This window comes from Anomalospiza imberbis, chromosome 1 (assembly GCF_031753505.1).
Source record: "Anomalospiza imberbis isolate Cuckoo-Finch-1a 21T00152 chromosome 1, ASM3175350v1, whole genome shotgun sequence".
Lineage (NCBI taxonomy): Eukaryota > Metazoa > Chordata > Aves > Passeriformes > Viduidae > Anomalospiza > Anomalospiza imberbis.
Window position 1 is genome coordinate 57,705,774 of NC_089681.1, and position 21,123 is coordinate 57,726,896.

Below are 21,123 nucleotides of genomic sequence, written 5' to 3' on the forward strand. Positions count from 1 at the left end.
TGATCAATTGCAGCTCTTTTGAAGACTATATATTTGTGACCTAAATTAATGCTTCTCAAATTTTTCACTTCTTAATATAGTCATGAAAGAACTCAAAGCTAATAAGTGCAAATGCAGCAGTAAATATGACTCCTGCTACTTCACCTTGAATATCTACCTGCCATTAAATCAGCAAAAAGTTATATGAAGGCAAATGTTGTTGAAATAACACAAACTATTACCCAAGAGTTTGATTTATACAATACCTTCTTTTTTTTTAGTTTTTTTTTCATTTGTCACTTTACAACTCTCAGCTCATACTTACAAAGTATTTGTTTAGTGTAATTAATATATATAGTGATTTGTAAACTAATAATATTCTATGGTGAGCTCAGTAAAATGAGATATACTGCAAGTCTTAGCAATAGTTGGACATTTGTATGCCACAACTGGGTGTTTATTTCATTGCAATCTGTTTAGAAATAAAAAAGAAAACATCAGAAAAAAAAAAGAACAAAAAAAGAAAAATAAAATCCATGACTTTCCATACCTTTCTGCTAAGATTGAACAAACTGAGCAGATAAGAAGCACCTGAATAAATTCCACTGGAACAGAGGACAGGATAACAGACATTGCAGTTAAATTTCTATTTTCATGCACACAGTGACAGGCTTTGGGATTTTAGCCTGCTTGTCTCTGTTGTCTATTCTGCAAACCCTTTAAAAAGTAGGGCCTTTATCCCATGTAAATTTTGTTACGGATGGGAGCCATGTCAGAAAGCAAAAGGTTGCATGAGATTCTGGGTCTCATCCTCAAAGGGTGTTTCAACCCCTTGATACGTGCTCCTAAATCCCAGAACTGAGAAGTGCTTTTTGGAACTGTCCTTGTGAGAAAGGAGAGCAAGAATGTACAACAATGTCATGCTCAAGCTGATGAGTGGAAAGAGGAAGTCCTGGAGCATTGCTATGTGTGGGATCATATTTATTATGTTAAGTATTTATACTAGCAGCTGAGCGCTCCAATTAAGCATTATTTTCCATTTATGCAGCACACTCTGTGTGGAAATACAGTGAAAAAATGATCCCATGATGAATATTTCAAGGGCTACATATACCTTCACCTACCGGTTGCCCAAAAATATTGAAACAAGACTGAACGAGCTCAGGAGTCCACTTTATCTGAGTAATGCAGCCTTGCTGTGACAGTGCAGCTGACTTGACGGCCAGGACTGACTATCAGTCAAGGGCAGCACCTTGTCTGTGTCTCCCCAAGATAATATCCTGGTGGCTTCCTGTAATTGACTAATCATCTCTGAACTGGACTAGGAAGAAAGATGTGCAACGCTATGGTGCTTTTCCTGAATAATGTTAAATTCTAAGTATTCCTAGTCATGCAATTTCAGCAGGATACTACTAAAGACTCAGGATTTGTCTCATCATTTTTTTTATAGATGACTCCTAGCCCAGTCCAAGGAAATAACACTTTAAGTTCATGTCAGAAGACCAGAGGGAAAAAATGAGCTCAAAGATTTAGCCACAACTGAGTACCAGGCATTACTTCTGCAGACTGGACCTATTTACGCGTGGCTATTTCTTGCTACCACTGGGTGCAGAATCTGCACATCTTTTTTTAGGATATTTATGCTGTATCAGTCTGCTGGGTGGATTTCTCAGGACAGAAGGATCTTATGAGAATAACTTTGTGATTTAAAATAGGCTTTGTTGTTTTCAAACGAATGCATTCACTATAGTGTTCTTTTGAATAGCTACATCTTATAGTTAGCAGAATTACTACTTGTGCTGCTTCAAGTAGCATTGTATGACCTGTTGTTCACTGCACATTGTGGTACATTTCCAGTTAGAAAAGAAATTCAACACAGTGTTTACACCTACTAGTAGTCTCCTGCTGTAGCTGGCCGTGCCAGTGATGATATCCTTTTGAAGCATTTCACATGAGAAACTCAAATATCTCCTTAGTTTCCACATGCAAATAACTCACTTTCCACTCTAACAAGCAAATTCTTCCACTGTCTCCAACGTTTTTTTTCTCTTACAGACTAGCAAAGCACCAGGTGGTCTTTTGCTAAAGCAAAGAATTGCGTCAGAGCGCACCAAAAGGAGCTGAATTGTGTTTGTAAAGACAATTGCTTGCTTAATTGTGTGACCATACATCAGGAGACAAAAGAGACAAAATGCTACAGAAAATAAGATTCTTAGAGAAGAAACAAGTGAAATAGCCACAGACAGAAAAAACCCATTCATTAATTTACTATGCAACTGCTAGATTTTTGAATGTTGTTGAATGAATTATATTCTACTACTCTCCTGTAACAAAGTCATTGTATGATTCAAAAAGTCAATGTCACAGGACTTTTTAAAAATGTATTCTGTATCCAGGGTAAAAATCTTTAGGATCAAAGGGGAAAAATGTAGGTTTTTATCCCCACTGGAGCCTGAATGTTCTCTTTCTAAAGGAAAAAATAAGGAAAAAAAATAGTAGCATATATCAAAGGAAAAGTGAAATTCATTTTTTAAACCCAAATGTCACCTCCAATTGTAATTATATATGCCCACTACAGACAATTTCAGTAAACAAGTAGGGGAATTATAAAAGCCACACAGCTCAGTGAGTTGCTGAGAAAGGCATATTAACATCAAGTCCCAAAAACAACTGTGGAAAAAGTCTTCTGTCCTGTCATTTTAGAATTCATATCAGTATAAATTTCAGTGACACCAGATCTTCCTTTTTCTTCTGCGACTCTTAGGAGGTTTTCTGGCTAGAAACTATCCTTTCAGGGAACTATTGACCTCAGCAGTTTCCCCAAATGTACAGAATGAGAAGATGTGTTTTTAAGAACTTTAGCTGCAGAGTATATTGGGGAGTGTCTTTGGAGACATTCTAACACTTATACTTCTTCATCTTTTAACTGCATAGGGCAGCAGCTCTCTCTGAGGAAGTGTTTCAGAAAGAACATAGCTCTGTGTTAAACTGTGAATTCCCTACGTAATTACCCACTTACATTACCCACAAACATGAATTTTTCATTTTATTATACAAGGTACATTCAGATATTAAAAGGATATAAATAATACATCGGATGTAAGCTATAATCATTCCCCCTTTTCCAGTATAATGCAATTCAGCTTCCCCTGAGATTATGGGAGGAAAAAGTTTAGACAATTTTTGCTTAAACTAGACTTTACAGACAGTATTTTTTGCTTTACAGTTAATTTGCTTCCTGTTGGTTCCTGAGAGTGACATTCACTTTAACTTCATGAGAGTGACATTCACTTTTGTTCAAACTGATAATTTTTCTCCAATTTCATGCAATTAAAAGTGCCAGAGAAAGGTCAAACCACACTTAATTCCTTATACAGACCTAGAGTAGACATAAACTGTTAGAAACAAGACAGATGCCAGCTGGGACTTCTATTATTTTGATGAGAAAAGTCCTACTGTATGCTTTACTATGTAAAGCAAACATAATTCATACCAACTGTAGCACCAAACTTTTCCACTGAAATTAATGACTAAAAATGGTTTCTCATAAACAACACTAACATATGTTTTACTGCATGACTGTATGAAAAAATCAACATGAAAATAAATTCTAAAACAGGGGATATTGTCTTCAATCTTTTTTACTTTTTCTTTTAACAACATTCTTCTAGTGGATCCTCAGTCCTCTCTAAGTAGCATTTATGCCACATGCTCTGTGTTCACAAAATGACCTCAAAGTGGTTTGTCAAGAAAATCACAAACAAGTGAGTCTGTGGGTAAGTGAAGATTTGGAACCAATAATTTGAGTAGAGTTACGTTCACATCTATAAAACTCTTTTGCCTCTGACTTTTCCTTACTCCAGAAACTCCAGATTCTGCTATCCTTAAATAGTGATTATATTAAGTAAAGATTAGTAAATTTTTAATTCTATTATAATAACTTTAGATTTTAGGTTTAAAAATTATAGTTTACATGGAATTTAACTGATTTCCATTTTCCCCCCTCGGATCAATATCTACTAGTCTGAAGAAGTAATTTTCTTTTCACTGGATTTACTCATAATCTTAATACTGGTTCTAAAAGAAGCCAGTTTAGGCCCTCAATCTGAGATGAATTTAGCAATTGATTGAGTCCTACAAAAACTGACTAGTTCAGCCTAATACAGAGAATAAATAGTGATATTCTGCATCACATTAATGAAAAAGACATTGTGATTCATTGAATCACAATATAGAAAGGCAGTGTTCATAAGTCCTTATGTCTGCTTTATACAATACCCAATATTGCTATGTAAGTGCCTGAAGAGACACAGAAAAGAACAGCAAAGTGGGTACTGATTAGAGATTGTCTAGTTCTGCTATTGATGTGGTAATATTTAGAAGGAATGAGATCTCAGGAGAGTTTTGACTTGCAGCAGAAGCAGGTCAAAACATGATGGCCCATCACAGCTCTCAGGATTGTTACGTAGGTGTCAGCTGCTTACCCACCAAGTAGACAATAATTAAATTTCATTTGACCAGATCAAGTTTTTGACTGCCAAACAGCAGGATTTTTCCTAGCTTGTTTTAAAAGAGTCATTTAAAGTTCTAGAGATAAAAAGGAAAAAAAAAAGTCAAATATAAATTAAACCTTTCATTTAAAAGTACTTGCTAAATCATTGATCTATACTTGTATTGAAATATCACTAATATGCAGTATTCTAGAATACAAATATCTGTTTTATTGATAAAAATGATTTGTGTGGAGGATGCACATAAAATTACAGAGATCCAAACTACCAAATCTGATTTTTCAAATCCTAGGCCAGCATGTAATTTGTTAAAAAAAAATATTTTGTAGAATTTCAGTATGGGATTCATAGTTAGTAGCTGTTAATAACCAGCTGTCTAAACCACATAATGAAATCAACATTTATGAATAAAATATTTTTAGGAAGTATTTTCTGCATTCTCTTTTAATATTAATTTTCACATAGACTTGATAAATGAGCTACAGGAAAAGAAAGGGGAAAAAACCAAAAGAAAACAAGAGGAGTATAATAGAATCTTTTGTTAACCCACATACTGCAACCAGCAGATTTGATAACATTGTCTCTTGAGCTTCAACTATCAGATAACATCTGGCAAATGATGTATGTAAGTCCTGTTACACAACATCTTCTGGCTTCTCAGTGTCATCTAGGGGACTGATATGTGACTAGAATAACACATTTCACACTGCCTGCTTCTATCATGCCAGTACAAAATTTTAACAATGGATGTGTCGCAAAAAAAAGTTTATTTATTTATGAATTCTCAAAAAATATTTTGCAATTCTCTTTTTATCATCTTATTCAAAGATTATTTGCTTATGTTAAGCAAACTTTCTTAACATAAATTGATGGATATTACATAGACTTTTGACATCCAAGTATTCAAATAAACTTTGTGCATCTCTAATTTGTAATGACCTCCGGAGCAATAATTTTGAAATATTGATCAAAAGTAATTGCTTACTTATTTTCACAATTTTACAATTAATTTATTCCTTTCAATGGCATCCTCAATTATTTCGTAAATCTCATCTCCCTATATATTAAAAAACAAAAATTAATTGGAAGTCCATTTTACGATGTGTATTCCAGAACTTTTTTTTCCTCATTGAAGTTAAAACCTCCTTTATAAACCTATTTGAGGAAACCGCAATGCCAGGCTTTCAGCTCCCTAGTGAATTGCAGACTATGCTGTGATCGTGTAAGCGATGTGCATTTGAAATAATCAGGAAGATTTTTCAGAGAAGGAATATTATTATTATTATTATTATTATTATTATTATTATTATTATTATTATTATATTATATAATTTTCTTTTTCAAAAAAACTATCCATAAGTTCTACTCCAGTTTTATTTTAAAAAAGACCCTTTGACAATGGATGCACGGACAAAAGTTGTAGTGGGAATGTGGTAAAAAATGCACTGGAAATTTATTTTATATTTCAAATTTTAAATCCAAGGCATGGAACCAGTACTCACTGCAAACAGTTGCAGAACTTGTGCCATTTCATTTTACAACTTGTAGGTCTGATTGACCAACTGAGTTAAACCAAAAAAGCTTATCTGAATTAATTATGTTCTAAGCAGAAGAAGATTGAAGAAAATAATTTAATTTCAGACAATTCTAGGGTAGCTTTTATAGGGACAAGGGTATCTAGAGGAAGAATAGCACAGGAAGACAGAAAAATCGTTAATAATGGTTTTTTAATTGCAACAAAAACTCAGCTTACTCTAACAGAATATTAAAAAAAAAGGAAGAGAGTAAGTGGAACCTGTCTAAGACTATATTAGTTTGATACAGATCAAACGCTGAATTGATATAGATCAACCACATAATTTGTGTGAAGGTAGAAAACTAGTTTTAATTCATTAAAAGAATTGAATAAACAGTAGTTTTGCTATCCAAAATTTATAGATATTTAATTTTTACTTGGTTCAGTAGATAGAAAGGTAGATGATAGTCTTTAAACATACTTACTTTTAAGTAAGAACCCAAGCCTAGAGATTGCCTGGATTTAGGCAAATGCTTAGATGTAGTCTTCCTGAAATTCTTTGCTAAATTGAGACTAGATTTAGTGGCCTGTCAGTGCAGCATTTGAGTATAGTAAGCTTAAGCAAATGTTCTTTGGAATTATCCTTGGGCATATCAGAAAGTAATTTCAGAGATTTTTGATGGATTACAGCATTGAATTATAGTAGTTGTTATTTTTATTTGGCCTGAGAACCTTTATGAAATGAACAGGTTTTGTAGAGAAAAAATCAGGACACCTAGTATTTGAATTTGTCACAATAAAAAAAAAAAATGCAAACTGAAAATATGTATACATTGAATATAAATTGAACAAAAAAATGACTTGTTGATTTTCCCAAACAAAGATTAAGTATATCTCCAACTAATGTAAATTAATAGTATAAGGAAAAAAACCCTAATTTAATCTACTCAATATTCAGAAATATTAAACAACACCCACAATGAGCCAGTGACTCTTGCATGAACCCAACTATATATTGAAAATTGAACCCTTTTTAAAAGAGGATTTAAAAAAAAAAAAGCTTCTCTCTACCTCAATTTGTCAGGATCATTTTTAGGACAGCACACATTGTTGTACAGGTGTCATCAGTCAATGTTTTGAGAGGAGGTTTGTTTGTATCTTCTCAGTGTATGTATAAGATAAAAGTGTATATGGTGAACAGAAATTGTCAGAAGCTTGAGATAGGCTATAATTGTGCAGAGAGAGAGAGAAAGTGAAAAAAAGGAAAAAGCCAAATTGGACTAAGAGTGTTCCATAAGCTTGATTCACAGTCTTGATTTTCCAGGAGTTTTGTGTCTAGCAATAGATATATTGGCCAGATTTAACCATAGAGATGACACCTACTTCTCACAGAAATAATTGTATGACCTGTTTCGCACATGAAAATGACTTTACATTATAGTATTTCCCTACCCTATGACAGCAGTATGGTGCTAAAGATTACAGGCTCTTCAATATCTTAGCACAAAATAGGGGAAAAATAGAAGATGGATCAGAGGCATAAATGCTCTAATGGGCAAGGTAACTTTATTTGCAAAATATTTAAAACAAAATTTATGTCAAAGTTGAATGAAGCATGATCTTATTTTTAGACCTGACCATCAAAGAAACTCAAGTGTAATATCTGAAATAAAAGTGTTACATAGCCTGCATTACTCAACAAGACAGTAAAAAAATCAAGATAGGTCTCAGCAATCAATATGGCAAAAGATATATTAAAGTGACAACAAACACCTCCTAGAACTACAAATATGCAAATAATATTAAATAGCATTCACCTCAGTACTGGTAGACAAAAGAATTTCTCTGGATTGTCGTCTTAAGAAAAATATGAGTACTGTCCTTGGAAAATGAACCAATGCTAGACAAGAGGTGAGCGTACACAACAAATTGTGACAGAGGATTTACTTATTATCTGACATATTTCGTCATTTGCTAAACATTGTATACTGCCAAAATATTCAGTTCTAGAAACAGAAACACGACTCAGTTTTGCAAAGACTTAAGTTTGCAAAGCTACTAATTATTGGGCAAGAAGCCTGTTTATTAGTTACAGGGACTGAGCGACTTTTACCAGTTTGTGTATATTTCTTTAAGAAGAATTAACTAGAAGCACTATACAAACAATAAAAAATCTGTTAAGGAAAGGTAAACATCTCAATAAAGATCAGTATTTATTGCTGTTAGAATTGAGAAATGCTTAATTAAATAAATTAGAACAATCTACAATCACGGTTACTTGAACCTATGCAAAAAGATGACTGAAAAGAAATGATATAAATATGGGTTTTACTTAATACATTCTGATAGTTAAAGAAGCAAACTGAATGGCTATATTAAAAAACAGTTTTTCTGCCCTGACAGACGGGGCACACTCACACTGATTGGACAAAAGCACTGGGGCAATTGCTAAGATTTATTGGCTATACCAGTAATACCTTATAAAGCTGTAGATGCAATGCATAAAGATGAAATTTGAACAGATTAAGACAAGTATTAGTGAAGAAAAATAATTTCTTCAATGTCAGCAGAATCTCTCCAGATATCCACATTTCCCAGGTCCCTAAGAGAAACTATTACAGACAACAGTGTTGTCAGGAGGAGACCACAACAAAACCACCCAGGAGTGCATCCCAAAACGAGCTATTAGAAAAACTGCCAGATGAGAAAATCAGATGACCTGGAAAACCTTTGAAGAGTAATCAAAAACTCCTTATTCATTACATATGAGAAAAGAAGTTTCCAATTTTTCCCCTGAAGAAGTAAGTGCTATAATGTTTGAATGTTTGAATGAGAACTACCAAGTAACACAATAACAGGCTTTGGAGGTGCTGTTCTGAGTGTGGGCAAATTTTCATTGTAAATAAGCTGGTCTTAAACACTTGTGGAAGAAGGACTACCCAGGCTTTCTGTTATCCCTGATCTGCTATTTCCAAGTGCTTCACAAACAGAAAAATCAAGAATTGATAGATAAAACAAATTTCCAGGGCCCACTGGTTATTTCCTCATTCTATAAGTGTTTAAAGCAAAGGGTAGTCCCTTTATATCAGACCTAAGGTTAAGCTAACTCAGCATAGTATTTACATAAAGTCAAAAGTTTATCCTTAGGGAAAAGAGGATAAGTAAAAGACCATATTTAAGGAAAATCCTCTACTGCTTCTAAGATTTAGATTTAATTGTTTTGTAACAAGTAATAATAGAAACTATTTATAGAATGACACCGGTATTATAAAAATGCAGCTTACTCTAAAAATGTTGGTTTTCTAGGGCTAATTTTTAATGTACATCTAAGCTTCCTAAAGATCCCTCACAAGTGCTCCAAAAATACAGACTTTTTGTCAGAGAAATAAGACTTCTCTAAAAAGAATACTTATCACTGCAATATAATAATCATCATTATTGGTGAGGTCACCTATAAATGAAGAAAAGTGTTTCCTGTGGAAGTGGAATAGAATTATTTGTACCTGTACTGCTGTAGAATATCCTAGTAAACCTTCTCTAGAAGTCCAGGCCAGCTTATTATGGAATGAAAACAGGGGAGGGATTTTTGTAGAGAACAGGGTGCACTGATGGCAGGGGAAGCAGTAAGTGTCCCCACTTAAACTGTCATTTTTCTTTACTCCAGTGCTAGAAATACTTAAAACTGTATCTTATTTGACTCTGGATCTTGTTTTTACATCAAATTTCAACAGAGTAGGGACTTAAGTGTTCAACTTCCTTCTGTTGGTAATATGATGCTCCGAGCACACAGGGATTTCTGAACTAGGAAGTTCTGTATTTGCCTTTTGGGTATTGTTGAAAGAAACATATAGCTATGTGATGCCAAGACATAATCTGGGATGTGAGAACCCCACGAGACCTTTTAGATACTCATTTGCTCCACATAAGGAATTATTTTACTCTTGAAATTTAATAGAAACCTGTGATCATGATTTTCAATGTAATGCATCATCCTACTTGAGTGAAATTCCTTCCCTTTCTCAAGACCACATGTCCTAATGCCTTGTAAGCAGCAATGAAGTGTCTGCCTCTTATGAAGTGCACTTGTATGAACACAATGAAAGTTCATAACTCTAGGAAGCTGCTTATAGCAATTTGAAGTGCTAGGAAGTTATATCTCAATAAATAAAACAGATTCACACTCTCTGGGGTTTTTTGACATCATGTGGTTCTGTCTCAAAAGTTTCAATGAAGTTTTCATGAGTAATTTCTCATATTCCAAACCAACTCTGATCCCAAAGGAAAACCATTGTCTTGTTCAAAGTTGAATGGCTCTGGCATTGTTTGTTGGTTCCCAAAAAGCTTAACTGGATTTCAAGTTGCTAAAAACTGATTGTTGTGCTGATACTAAATTAAAAGTAATCAGATCAGGTTCAGAAGAGTAAACAAAAAGCACAAGCAAGTGACCTAGCTCACATGGATATTCAGCTATTCCAGATGCCTGGAAAATATCCCTTGCTTAAACACATTCAAGGCAGAAGACAAACTTTAGATGGCAAAACGATTTGATAATATTTTATCTGAGTTTCTTAGAATTGTGACTGAATTTAATAAATTCTCATTAAATTTTTCATGAGTTCTAAAATATGCAAATTTCCCAACGAGGGGGAATTTGGGTTGCTTTTTATTTTTTTTCCTCAAGATAGATGATGCAATTATTCTACTACTCTGACATTCACTGTAATGGGAATGTAAAAATACTGTTACTCCAGTTAGAAAGTGTTTCATATTCCACTTTTTGGGACACAAAAGTATAAATCTTTTTTTGTTTTCCATTATCAGGCAGTTGAATAGAAAACATTACTGACTGACTTTTATATTAATGAGGCTAAATAAAAACACAGATGGCTTCTACTAAGTGAAGGTACTGAAAGTAATGATGTGCTATCCTAAGCCACTGTCCTGCAAAATCAGGGACCAGGATAAACAGAAATCTGATTATTCTAGCTGAGCAAGAAAGCCCAGATAAGCACAGCCTCTCTCTGCCTGAATTTTTGTCTGTATTAAAAAAAAAAAAAGGAAAAAATTATTCTTTTTAAAGAAGAGTTGTCAATAATTTGAAGTAGTACTTCAATTTTTCTACACAAAACAGTGATTCAACACAACTTTGGAAGACGATAAGATGAAACTTTTTAGAAAAAATGAATGTAATGAATTGAGTCAAAGAACCTAGAGCTGTGAAATTAAATTTCAGGTGTAGGCCTTTCAGTGGCCCAAAGACTGGCAAAACAAGAACAAGGATGAATTATCCTTGTGTCATGGGTTTTTCCCTAGTCAATCAAAATGGTATTCAAAATGAACCAGCAGGACTTAAAAATATTGTAGCCTGATATGTGTTCCTCTCATACATCAGATTTCCTTAAAAAGAAACAACCCAATAAAAAAGTTTGTATACATTTATGAAGGTTCAATAGTTTCAGATAGTTCCATTTTGAAATGAACACAGTTAATCAGAATTTTAAAATAAAAAATAAAATTAAAATAGTATATATAAAATAAAGAAGTTTTCATTTGTTTATAAACTCTCATGTAAGTAAAATGGTTGAAAATTTATGTCAAAATGCATCTGATTATTACTGATATTAGCTGTAATTATGAAAAAGATGAATACTTTTTCCCTTAACTCAGGGTTTGACATTGAAAATAGTCTATTATACCATACGTACTACTTCATTCATCCATATGCCACTTAACACTATAATTTAGAAATGACAAAAATGAAAGCCAAAATTATTCTCTTTATAAGGAACGTTTTTTGCAAAACTTTCAGTAATTTTACCAGTTTCTGGGTGTGTTTGTGTTGGTTATGTATGTAGCTGTGATATTGTTGCGAAAGTTTTTTCTTCTGCAAGATCTCACTTTTTAGAGTACTGAAAAGACCTCTGAAAAAAGGTTTATTTAAAAGGGAAAGAATGTATGGCAAAAGAGTTACATTTGTTTTTGAAACCACAGTCCCTACTGGACTTGTGCCTTGGTGGATGGATTTCCAACCATTTCAATTCCAAGGAGTCAACGAAATTATTGAACAGAAAAGTTGTCATAATTGCAAATTATTAGTCTATCCCTTAGGATTTTTCTATATAATTTCTTTTTATAGGACTTAGTCCAAACTAGATTTAAAATGCCTTAGGTGCAGGACTCTTTCTATTTGCACAGACTAATAGATCTTCATTTCAGCATTTTCCATTATATCCTAACTGATCTTTTTTTCAACTTCATCCAGTTATCTGTTTTTATACACCCTGGATACATAGTAAACAATTTTCCCTGTTTCTCTCGGTACCATTCAAATAACAATAAATGGTTGCAGCTTCAATTTAGTCAAATTTACTTTTTAATTTTTGAACATTGGCACACACCCACATGTTTAACAATCCATCTCTTTATTCTCCATTAAGATCTCAAATGCAAAAGAGGCAGATGAGAGACACGTGGGGGTAGGTGGGGACCCTCAAAGATTGCTGATACTCAAGAAATAACTGTGTTGCACGTGTCTCTGGACGAACAAAGCCTCCTCTGCAGGTTGCAGTTAGGAAGAGTGTCCTGCTTTCATCAAGTGAGATGAGTGGCAACAAAACTCACACATCCCCTGAGCATTCAGCTGCTTGAGACAGCAACAGTTTCCAAATGAGTCTTTGTTTTGGATCATTTTCTTCAAGTTATTTAAAGAAAGGTTAGCCAAAAAATTTCTTCTGATCTCTCCATTCTTCATAAATTAAATTTTTTAAGTTGCCACTACCTAAGCTAGTTCTAGGTGGTTTAGGTGATAATTTCTGTATTAGAGTCCTCTCTATGTTATTCTGTTATACTCTGGAGTGGAATCCTCTCTGTGTTACTCTCTTATACAATCTCAAAAACCATCCTTCTGTTTAAAGAGTTGTCAGGAACCACTCCCAGTGTACACATATGGACAATAGATCTCAAAATGTCATGTCTTATCCATGTCTGCATAATAAAAGATTATCCAAGTAATAATGTGGAATGTGAAGTGCTTCATCTTATTGGTGATCAGGAAGGCAGCAGTGCTGTTTTGCACTTGGCAGATTAATCATATTCTTATTTTGGCCAATATTCCTATTAACTCTCTACTAATTGCAGAGCTTCTATTGAAATGTATGGAGGGGAAAAAAAAAAGAAAGAATCAAGGAAGAAAAAAGATACAGCTATTCCATCTGAAGTCTAGAATAATTTATGCTGCTGTACCAATTTACCAGCATTGATCTTTGTGTAGAAATTCTCCTTACATCAGTAGAAAAGGAATGAGGATAAAACATGATCCATGAAATTGTCTTTTACTTGAGAGTCTTTAGACAGACTAAGTTGCAGATTTTGCTATTAATATGTTTTCAACCATAATTTGGAAAAAAAGGAAAAAGTAATGAAATCTAAAGCAAAGAACTTATGGTGCAGGGCAAGGAAATGGCAAAAGCCCAAAGACCCATGGTAAGTGAGAGATAAAAACTTAACTCACGTTTCAGAGTGGATGTGCATTGTTATAACAAAATTTTGTCTATTGTCTTTGAATTTACAACAGATATATATACCTGGCTATCGGATAATTTGCTACAGAAATTCTCTCTTCTGTTCCTGTTTGAACCTTCTATATGTGTTCAGCCACTGAAAAAACACTATCATGGACTTGAAAGAAAATTTTACTATGCTGGTTAGTTTTATAAATATTTTCCTTGTATTAATGAAGGAAAACCAGAAAGAAGAACAACATAAAGCATGTAGACCTGCCATTTTCTATGATGTTACTCGAATATTTAAGGAAGAGCTTTGGATCTGCTAATTTTAGGCAGTATTCTAGAGAATATTGTTCAACCTAATACAACAATTTAGCTGAAAAAATAGTGACATAATTGACAAAATTGCATAATAATTACAGTGCTTTAGAGTGAGCTATATTAAAGCATGACTCATCACTCAATACATAAGAAGTCACAGAACTACGTCACATCCAGCAGTGCAGTTGCAGTGCAGTATAGTGGAGCTGTAGCCAAAGAAGAAATTTTAAATCAGCAATCTTTTGTTAATAAGTGGGGGAGCAGGGGAATTAATGGAAAGTATGACTATGAATTTTGTTTTACTTTAATGAATTAAATGGTGGCAAAGAATATTTGTACAATTGCAATTAAGATTTACAACCTTTTAAGAAAAATATTTAATACATGTTACTATTTCAACCTCACACATCCTCTGGTAATACTTGTAATAGTTTGCTTTATTGAGGAAGGAGAATTATTCCACTCCTCAGCTGGGGAAATGATTGGTGAAGTGGAAAAGCAATGATGGAATTTTCTGAGATAATTGCTTTTTTTTTATTAGAATACTTTATCAATGATCTTTTTGAAAGAAAAACTGTACAGTGTAACAGCAAGCATAAAACACTAAACTTCCCATTAAACATTTTGAATGACCTTCTGCAATAACATTCACTTGAAAATAATATTTTTAAAAACTGCAGAATCTGAACATGTTTCCCTTGAATAAGCCTTACTTGTTATGCAAAAGATACATATGACTTTTATCAATTTCCTATCTATTAATACCTTCCTTGACAATAAACTAAGCTCCAGCTAAAGATATTATTCAACAGCAAGATTATACATCATTAGAAAAGTTACAATGATAAGCTTTTTCTATTAAAAATGTGATGGTTTGTACTTACCAGGTGTAAAATTATATCGAGCAGAAAATCCAATCGATTCCAGTTCAGCATCAGCAAAAAATTTAATCCACAGGAATCTGCCACTGGATTTTATCATAGGTGGATTTTGCTGTCCACAGAAACGTCCAAGGATTGGGGAAAAGCCAAAAGGTCCATCTCGTACTTCTATGTGGTCAAATTTACACTCCCAAGAAGGCTCTATGGAATATTTTTCATCAAAGTGTAGTTCAATGCATTGTCTAGGAGCAGCTAGAGACAAAAAAGAAAATTATCTTATTATTTTCTAACCCAAGATCCTTTAAAACTAAAGCAAAACTGGAGAAAATCAAATATATCAATTTTGTATGGATCATAAAATTTTGTTTAAAAACTTGTTTGAAAATTAGTACATCTGTATTTTTAATAGATTTCACACTGTCAGGTTATTTGTTGTTCTCCTTTAAAAAAGGTATTATTGACAGCAGTGTTTAGTAAAGCTAAGAGAGAGATATCTATGATGAACAGCAAAATATAGCTACAAACAATTTCTTAAAATATAAAATGTTTCTAAGAAACTTACATATTTAGAAAAATACTTTTTCTCTTGTATTTGGGGGAGGGGTGTTAATCAGAATGCTTGTTTTATACCTAGTACTGGCAAAGATGATGAAGAAAAGGCTGATCAGAACTGTGCTACAGTAAGGACAGATTAGGTTCCTATATGTATTACAGTCAATGACAAACTGTAGTGTAATTGCATATACTTAGAATTACTTCTCATTGGAAACATAAGAACAAATGCAGTGAATTCTCACTTAAGAAAGAACTAGATAAGGATGATAACAGAAGAGTAAATGATGTACTGAAAATCTTGAAGGAACTTCATAGTGGCCACTTAATTAGACATTTTAAAGAAAATCCATCTTTAATGATAGGTACTAAGTCTAGACAGTCGGAACAATCTCTAAAACAAATATTTCCTGGCATCTCCTGTCTAAAGCAAAAAAAAGTTACTAGTAGAAACACAGTATTTTCTTAAAAGGAGGGAAAAAATCTTGGTTTGATTAATAAATTTTATCAGAGGCAACCTCCTGGAGGTGCACTGTTTTCTATGCTTAATCCTGGCCATAGCAAAAACTGTGTGCCTTCCATGTCTAGACCATTGTGCATTTTTTGTCCGCCTTTTGCTGACAAAGCCTTCTGCTAAGACAAGAATTTGTTGTGTCATTCCCTTCTGTGCCTCTCATGGGACCATGTCCTACACTTTACACATATCGAAAGAGGTTTGTATTACCATGAGCTTTGCCAGAGTTACCATTCTTTTCACATGAAATTATGGAAGATCAAACTCCATGCCGTGTTATTAGCATAGAAACTGCTTAGCATGGAAACTGCTGCCACTCCAGGAGTCAGTATCTCTACATTTATTCCTCAAGAGTAATAAGAAAACTGTCAGTGTTACAAGAACAAAGATCTTGTTTGGATTCTGAAATGTTTTAAGATAAAGCTTTTGGTGTGAACTCATTGCTCACATGAATGAAGAAGAGAGACTATTTAAAATTAACTGAGTAAGAAGACATCAGGTAAATTTTGAAATCTTTACGTAAGAGCACAAAGCCAGATCCCTCTTACAACTATTTCATGTAAATAAATACAGCCTCATTTTATAAGAAGCATTTAAGAAGTTAATAAAACACCTTATTTGAAAAGAAAGATTATTTTAACAGCTTTACTTACAATGTTAATATAATTGGATGATTGATATTTATTGAAACATTTAATTTAACATAAGAAAGAAACCTTTTCTACTGTTCTCAATTTGAAGACATTCACATTCAGGGAAATACTTGCTAGTGACTTGTCATTATTTACACCGATTTACAGGAAATTTGTGATCTTTATGCCCATATAAATTCAATAGAAAATGCAAAGGTCTGTGTTTTACATATAATTGCACCAAATTCACAGTCTATGGAAAAGAAACTACTTTGAAAGTATGAAAACATTTACAAAAGTAAGGTCATATAATAAAGCTTGTAAAGGAGATCATAATGATGTTATCCTTGGTGAGGTTTGAAGACCAAAGTAAATCTTTTTAGATTATAGTAAAAGATTAAATAACTGGAAGACATCATTGATTAATTTTATTCAGATGATTTTATCCTTAATTTTACACTTTTATAAAAATCATTGATTTAAACTCGACTAAGCAATACTAGAACAGAAGACAGCAATCAGCAACTTTCAATTTGGGATCATATTCTGCATGCTCTTATACCATTTATAGAAATTTGCTGAGAGCTGTTCATCATCCACCTAAGGACCACAGAGTCAGGTATCAGAAATTCTATCCTGACAACACTTTAGGTAATCTTAAGAATGCTCATCATGGCTTGAAAATCTTACACATTCATGACTCCAGTGTTATGCTATTAACCTGTCTAGAGCTTTATTATTATGTTTTAATGTCACAAACTAGATATGAAGATCGATTCTTCTACTACTGTTTGCAACATACAGCAGCATAGCTGCTGTTCTTCCTGCAGCCACAAAGTGATTACTTTAAAAATGGCTTATGCCACTATCACAACATATTTATCCTTTAAAAATTCTCTTTTCTGCTGCCTTATTTCATACCAAGAAGAGGGTTACAAGTGCTGGCCCATAGTTAAATCCTTAACAGGTCTTCTCTGTATCCAAGACTCATGTAAGGTTAAAAATGGCCACGAGGTTCCCTCAGAGTTCAGTCATTTGACATGATTTTTGAAGTTGAAAAGGAGCCCTAGAGCCAGCTATAGCCTTGGTATAGGAGGCTTTAAAGTAAAAGGAAAGATTGTGGATAAATAAAAATCAGGTCTACAGAGTTACACATGAGAGCTATTGGCTGGGTGAATGAATCAAATTCATTGAGAAAAATTCACTGAGAAAAAACAAAATTTCCCCAACCATAATCTTCATGTAGCTTTCTGAATCTCACACCGCCAACCAGTTTTATGACCAGAATATTGCTATAGTTTACACTATTCTGCTTTTATTTATTTTTCAACAAATTCAAGATGAGGCTTTTCCTAGTGAAGGTCAGATCTTGCTAGAGAATCAGAGAGAATAACATCAGCTCAAGGAAACCTGAAATTTCCACTTTTCCCTGAAGGTCCCGTGAGTGGAGACTACTTCACTTTAAGAATGAAGCACTGAATATTCATTAGCAGCACTTCTCCACTGGGGATAAAAAAGGCTGGGGATTGAGTTTGAAGGCTGGACCACTGCCCATTCACACTTCTTTAATGTAAAGTCATATTCTGACATCATTTTGGCCATACCACTAGGAACATTTCATATTTCTGTAACTGTGTGTAACTCCAGGGTGCAACACACGCATCCATGACCTTTTCGTCGGATGCTTTTAAATGTTTCTCTTCTTGTGCTTCATATTTAGTTAATGGTTAACTTTTTTGTTTGCAATAATCTACATAAGACATAAAATTAATCAAAACTTCCCAGACATGACCAGAAGAGATGAAAATACATAATTCAAATTCCCAACTTTAAGTTCCTTCTAGCAAAAATGGTATCATTTCACACTTGTGCTCTGGCTTTAATAGGGGGTTTCTTTGCTAAACACAAGGTGGAACAAGCAGCTATTGCTTAAATACACATCTTGTGCCACAGCTTTTGCAACAAAGAGTGTGTAAATGAGGTCACAGGAAAATTTACAGAAAATAAAATCTAAGTCCAGAATAGCCACTAATAATAGTGCGTGTGTACCTACAGAAAAATAAAGCAAAAAAATCCAGAATATGCAAATCTTCCAGATTGGATTGGCATCTGGCCATCTAATCAGAAAAGGAGGGATAGAGTGGTTATTTCTGGTATCCTAATTCATAGGTAAAGCCCATTCACATCTTCAGAACTTCTTCTGTGGCTACGATGTCAGGAAAAGTTTTTGTCCACTCCAAATGAAATATATTGAATAATATATTGTCTCATAAAATGACTTGATTTCAAATGCCACAACTTCCATATTTAATTTCCAATTATGTTTCTTCAAAAAATGTTTAGAACCATAGAAAGGCCTACTTAATGCTTGCATGTCTTGTCATATTTTTAATCTAATTATCTTACACAAGCACTGTCTCAAGATTTTACATCCAATGAGAAAAAAAAAAAAGAGTCATTTAGTTCCAACTTGCAGTAGAACAGTTGCAGCAAAACTACAGAATTAAGGTTTTAATTCTGATCAGCCTCTAAATCTGTGCAGTGACAGCTGAAGTTAAGTGAAAGAATCTGTTTCCATTTGCCACACTGCTTGGAAATGAGAAACAACTGAACACTTACTGCCATCTCTATGAGCTGTTACCTTACTAATAATTTCCATAATCCTCATTCCTTCTGGTTATCCTGCTATTATTGATAAGGAAACCACATTTATCTTCATTTAAAAATAGGGTTCTTTCATTTTTTTGGTGAATTTTTTTAGCACAAAAATCACTGTGAAATACAAAAGGACTTTGAGCAGAGGTTTTTTTATTTGGTGATAACATGACAATTTTCTAATGCTTGTGAATTATGAAAGAGTTTAATAGTCTTTTGTGAGAATATGAGATCTTCAAGAGTGGTAACTCTTATATGCTCACAAACTTGTAAAGTGGAAGATATATTTTATATCTCCATAAAGCAATTCTAGTCCATAACTATATTTATAAATAAGCACTTAGTTATTAAAAGCAGAAGAGTGGTTAAAATTTTACAGGTATTTCACTTACAGGATTGTTAAACTGATTCTCAAGTTATAGTGTGTATAGTATGACTATCCCACTCCCCAGATATTTTAATACAAATAAAAGCCTTTGCTCCTACAAAATCTCCTGTGCAAATTTCCTTTTGGCACACATGCCAAATGTTCTGCAGTCTGGCAAAGGCTACTGCTGTCACTGCTGTGATTGTTCTGGGCAGCTGTGAATTTTGTCAGGTTAGAATCATGAATATGCAAAATAAGGGCGAAAATTGGCCAATTTTTTTCAGCTCATTATCTATGTTTTCTATATGACAACTAAGATTGAAAGAAAAAAAAAAAAGTAAAAAAAAAGAAAAAATTCTCATTACATTTTGAAAGGCAGATGGGATGCATCAGAAGCTCCTTGGGGAGCTGTATCGCCCTCCTCCAAGCCTCACATGTGGCACTTCTCTGTAGCATAACAATTTTTGTACAGAGGCCGTGATTTCTAGATGACTTAAAGGATTTCTTTTAGAAAGGCATTCGACCTGGACTTTAAAATTCCTAGCTGTCCCAAGAGTTCATTATTGTTACTACTAAATCAGAATTTAAAAAAAAAAAAAAAAAAAAAAAAAAAAAAAAAAAAAAAAAAGAGGAAAAAAAAAAGAGAGAAAAATCAGAATAATCTAAGAAACTTCCAACTCTTTGATTTGCTTATGTCTTTATGTCTTTGATTGCTAAGACAGAAGCCTCTGCAGTCAGGAATCTCCTTTTCTTTCAGAAATGCACAGTCTATGATCATGACAACCTTTGCCAGCTCCTTTCTGTCACCAAAATAATTTTGACATGATAAAAGGATTGCATACATATAAGTTGAGCTACAATGGAAAGGAAAAAAATGGAGATGAAATTCAACTGTTTACCACACACTACAAGCTGGAGTCCTCAGTAAAGACTACTAAAGTCACTAGGAATTTGGTTTGAATTTGCCCTAAGACTATGTTTGATAGCAAATAAATGAAGTAATGAATGCAAGCGGCCAGGAAAGAACCTAGTGATTCATATATGCATTTATACTCACATCATGTAGATTTCAGTATGTTATATACAGTCCTGGTAGGCTGAACTACCTGAGACATACAACAGGGAGATAGTGATGGGGGGATGATATTATAGACCACATCAACAGTCCCTCTAGTTTGGTGCTTGGCATTCAACAAGATACAGAAGCTATACAAGCATATGGAAATTTCAATACTAAATATAGAAATAAAATGCATAAAGAAATCATTCTGTCTTACTCTAAAATATTTATTTCCTCCATTAGTCATGATTATCCACAATTTCTGTAGATTGTTTTCTGATATCAAAGACATTGCTGTCAGAATTTTTTTTTAAATCCTTTTATATCAGTTCCTTAAGACAATGAGTTTCACAGAATATAAGAGATGTGGGGAAAAGGTGATACTTGGTAGACTTCTTTATAATTTTCTGTCATTTTATATGTTGCAAAAAAAAAAAGGACAAATAATTTATTCAAATTAAAAAAAGTTTTTGTTGACCTTCAGTAGTTCTTTTGCCTTTTATTTTAAATCTGCCACATTTTAAAATATTATTGCTCAGATATCTTCCTATATCTCTGCTTATTTTTGTGACATTTTCCAGACAGACATGACTATTTCTGATTTTTTTTAGAAGACAAAAATAGACATGG

At 33.5% G+C, this 21,123-nt stretch overlaps 1 protein-coding gene across 4 annotated transcripts in view; it reads right to left on the reverse strand.

The window, feature by feature from the left end:
* Positions 1 to 21,123, reverse strand: part of NETO1 (neuropilin and tolloid like 1) — a 62,802-nt gene that overhangs the window by 33,723 nt on the left and 7,956 nt on the right. For all 4 annotated transcript variants that reach the window (XM_068193501.1, XM_068193492.1, XM_068193520.1 and 1 more), the window contains exon 4: positions 14,717 to 14,965. In XM_068193501.1, coding sequence (XP_068049602.1) covers positions 14,717 to 14,965 — 249 coding nt within the window. The remainder of the gene's footprint in view (positions 1 to 14,716; positions 14,966 to 21,123) is intronic.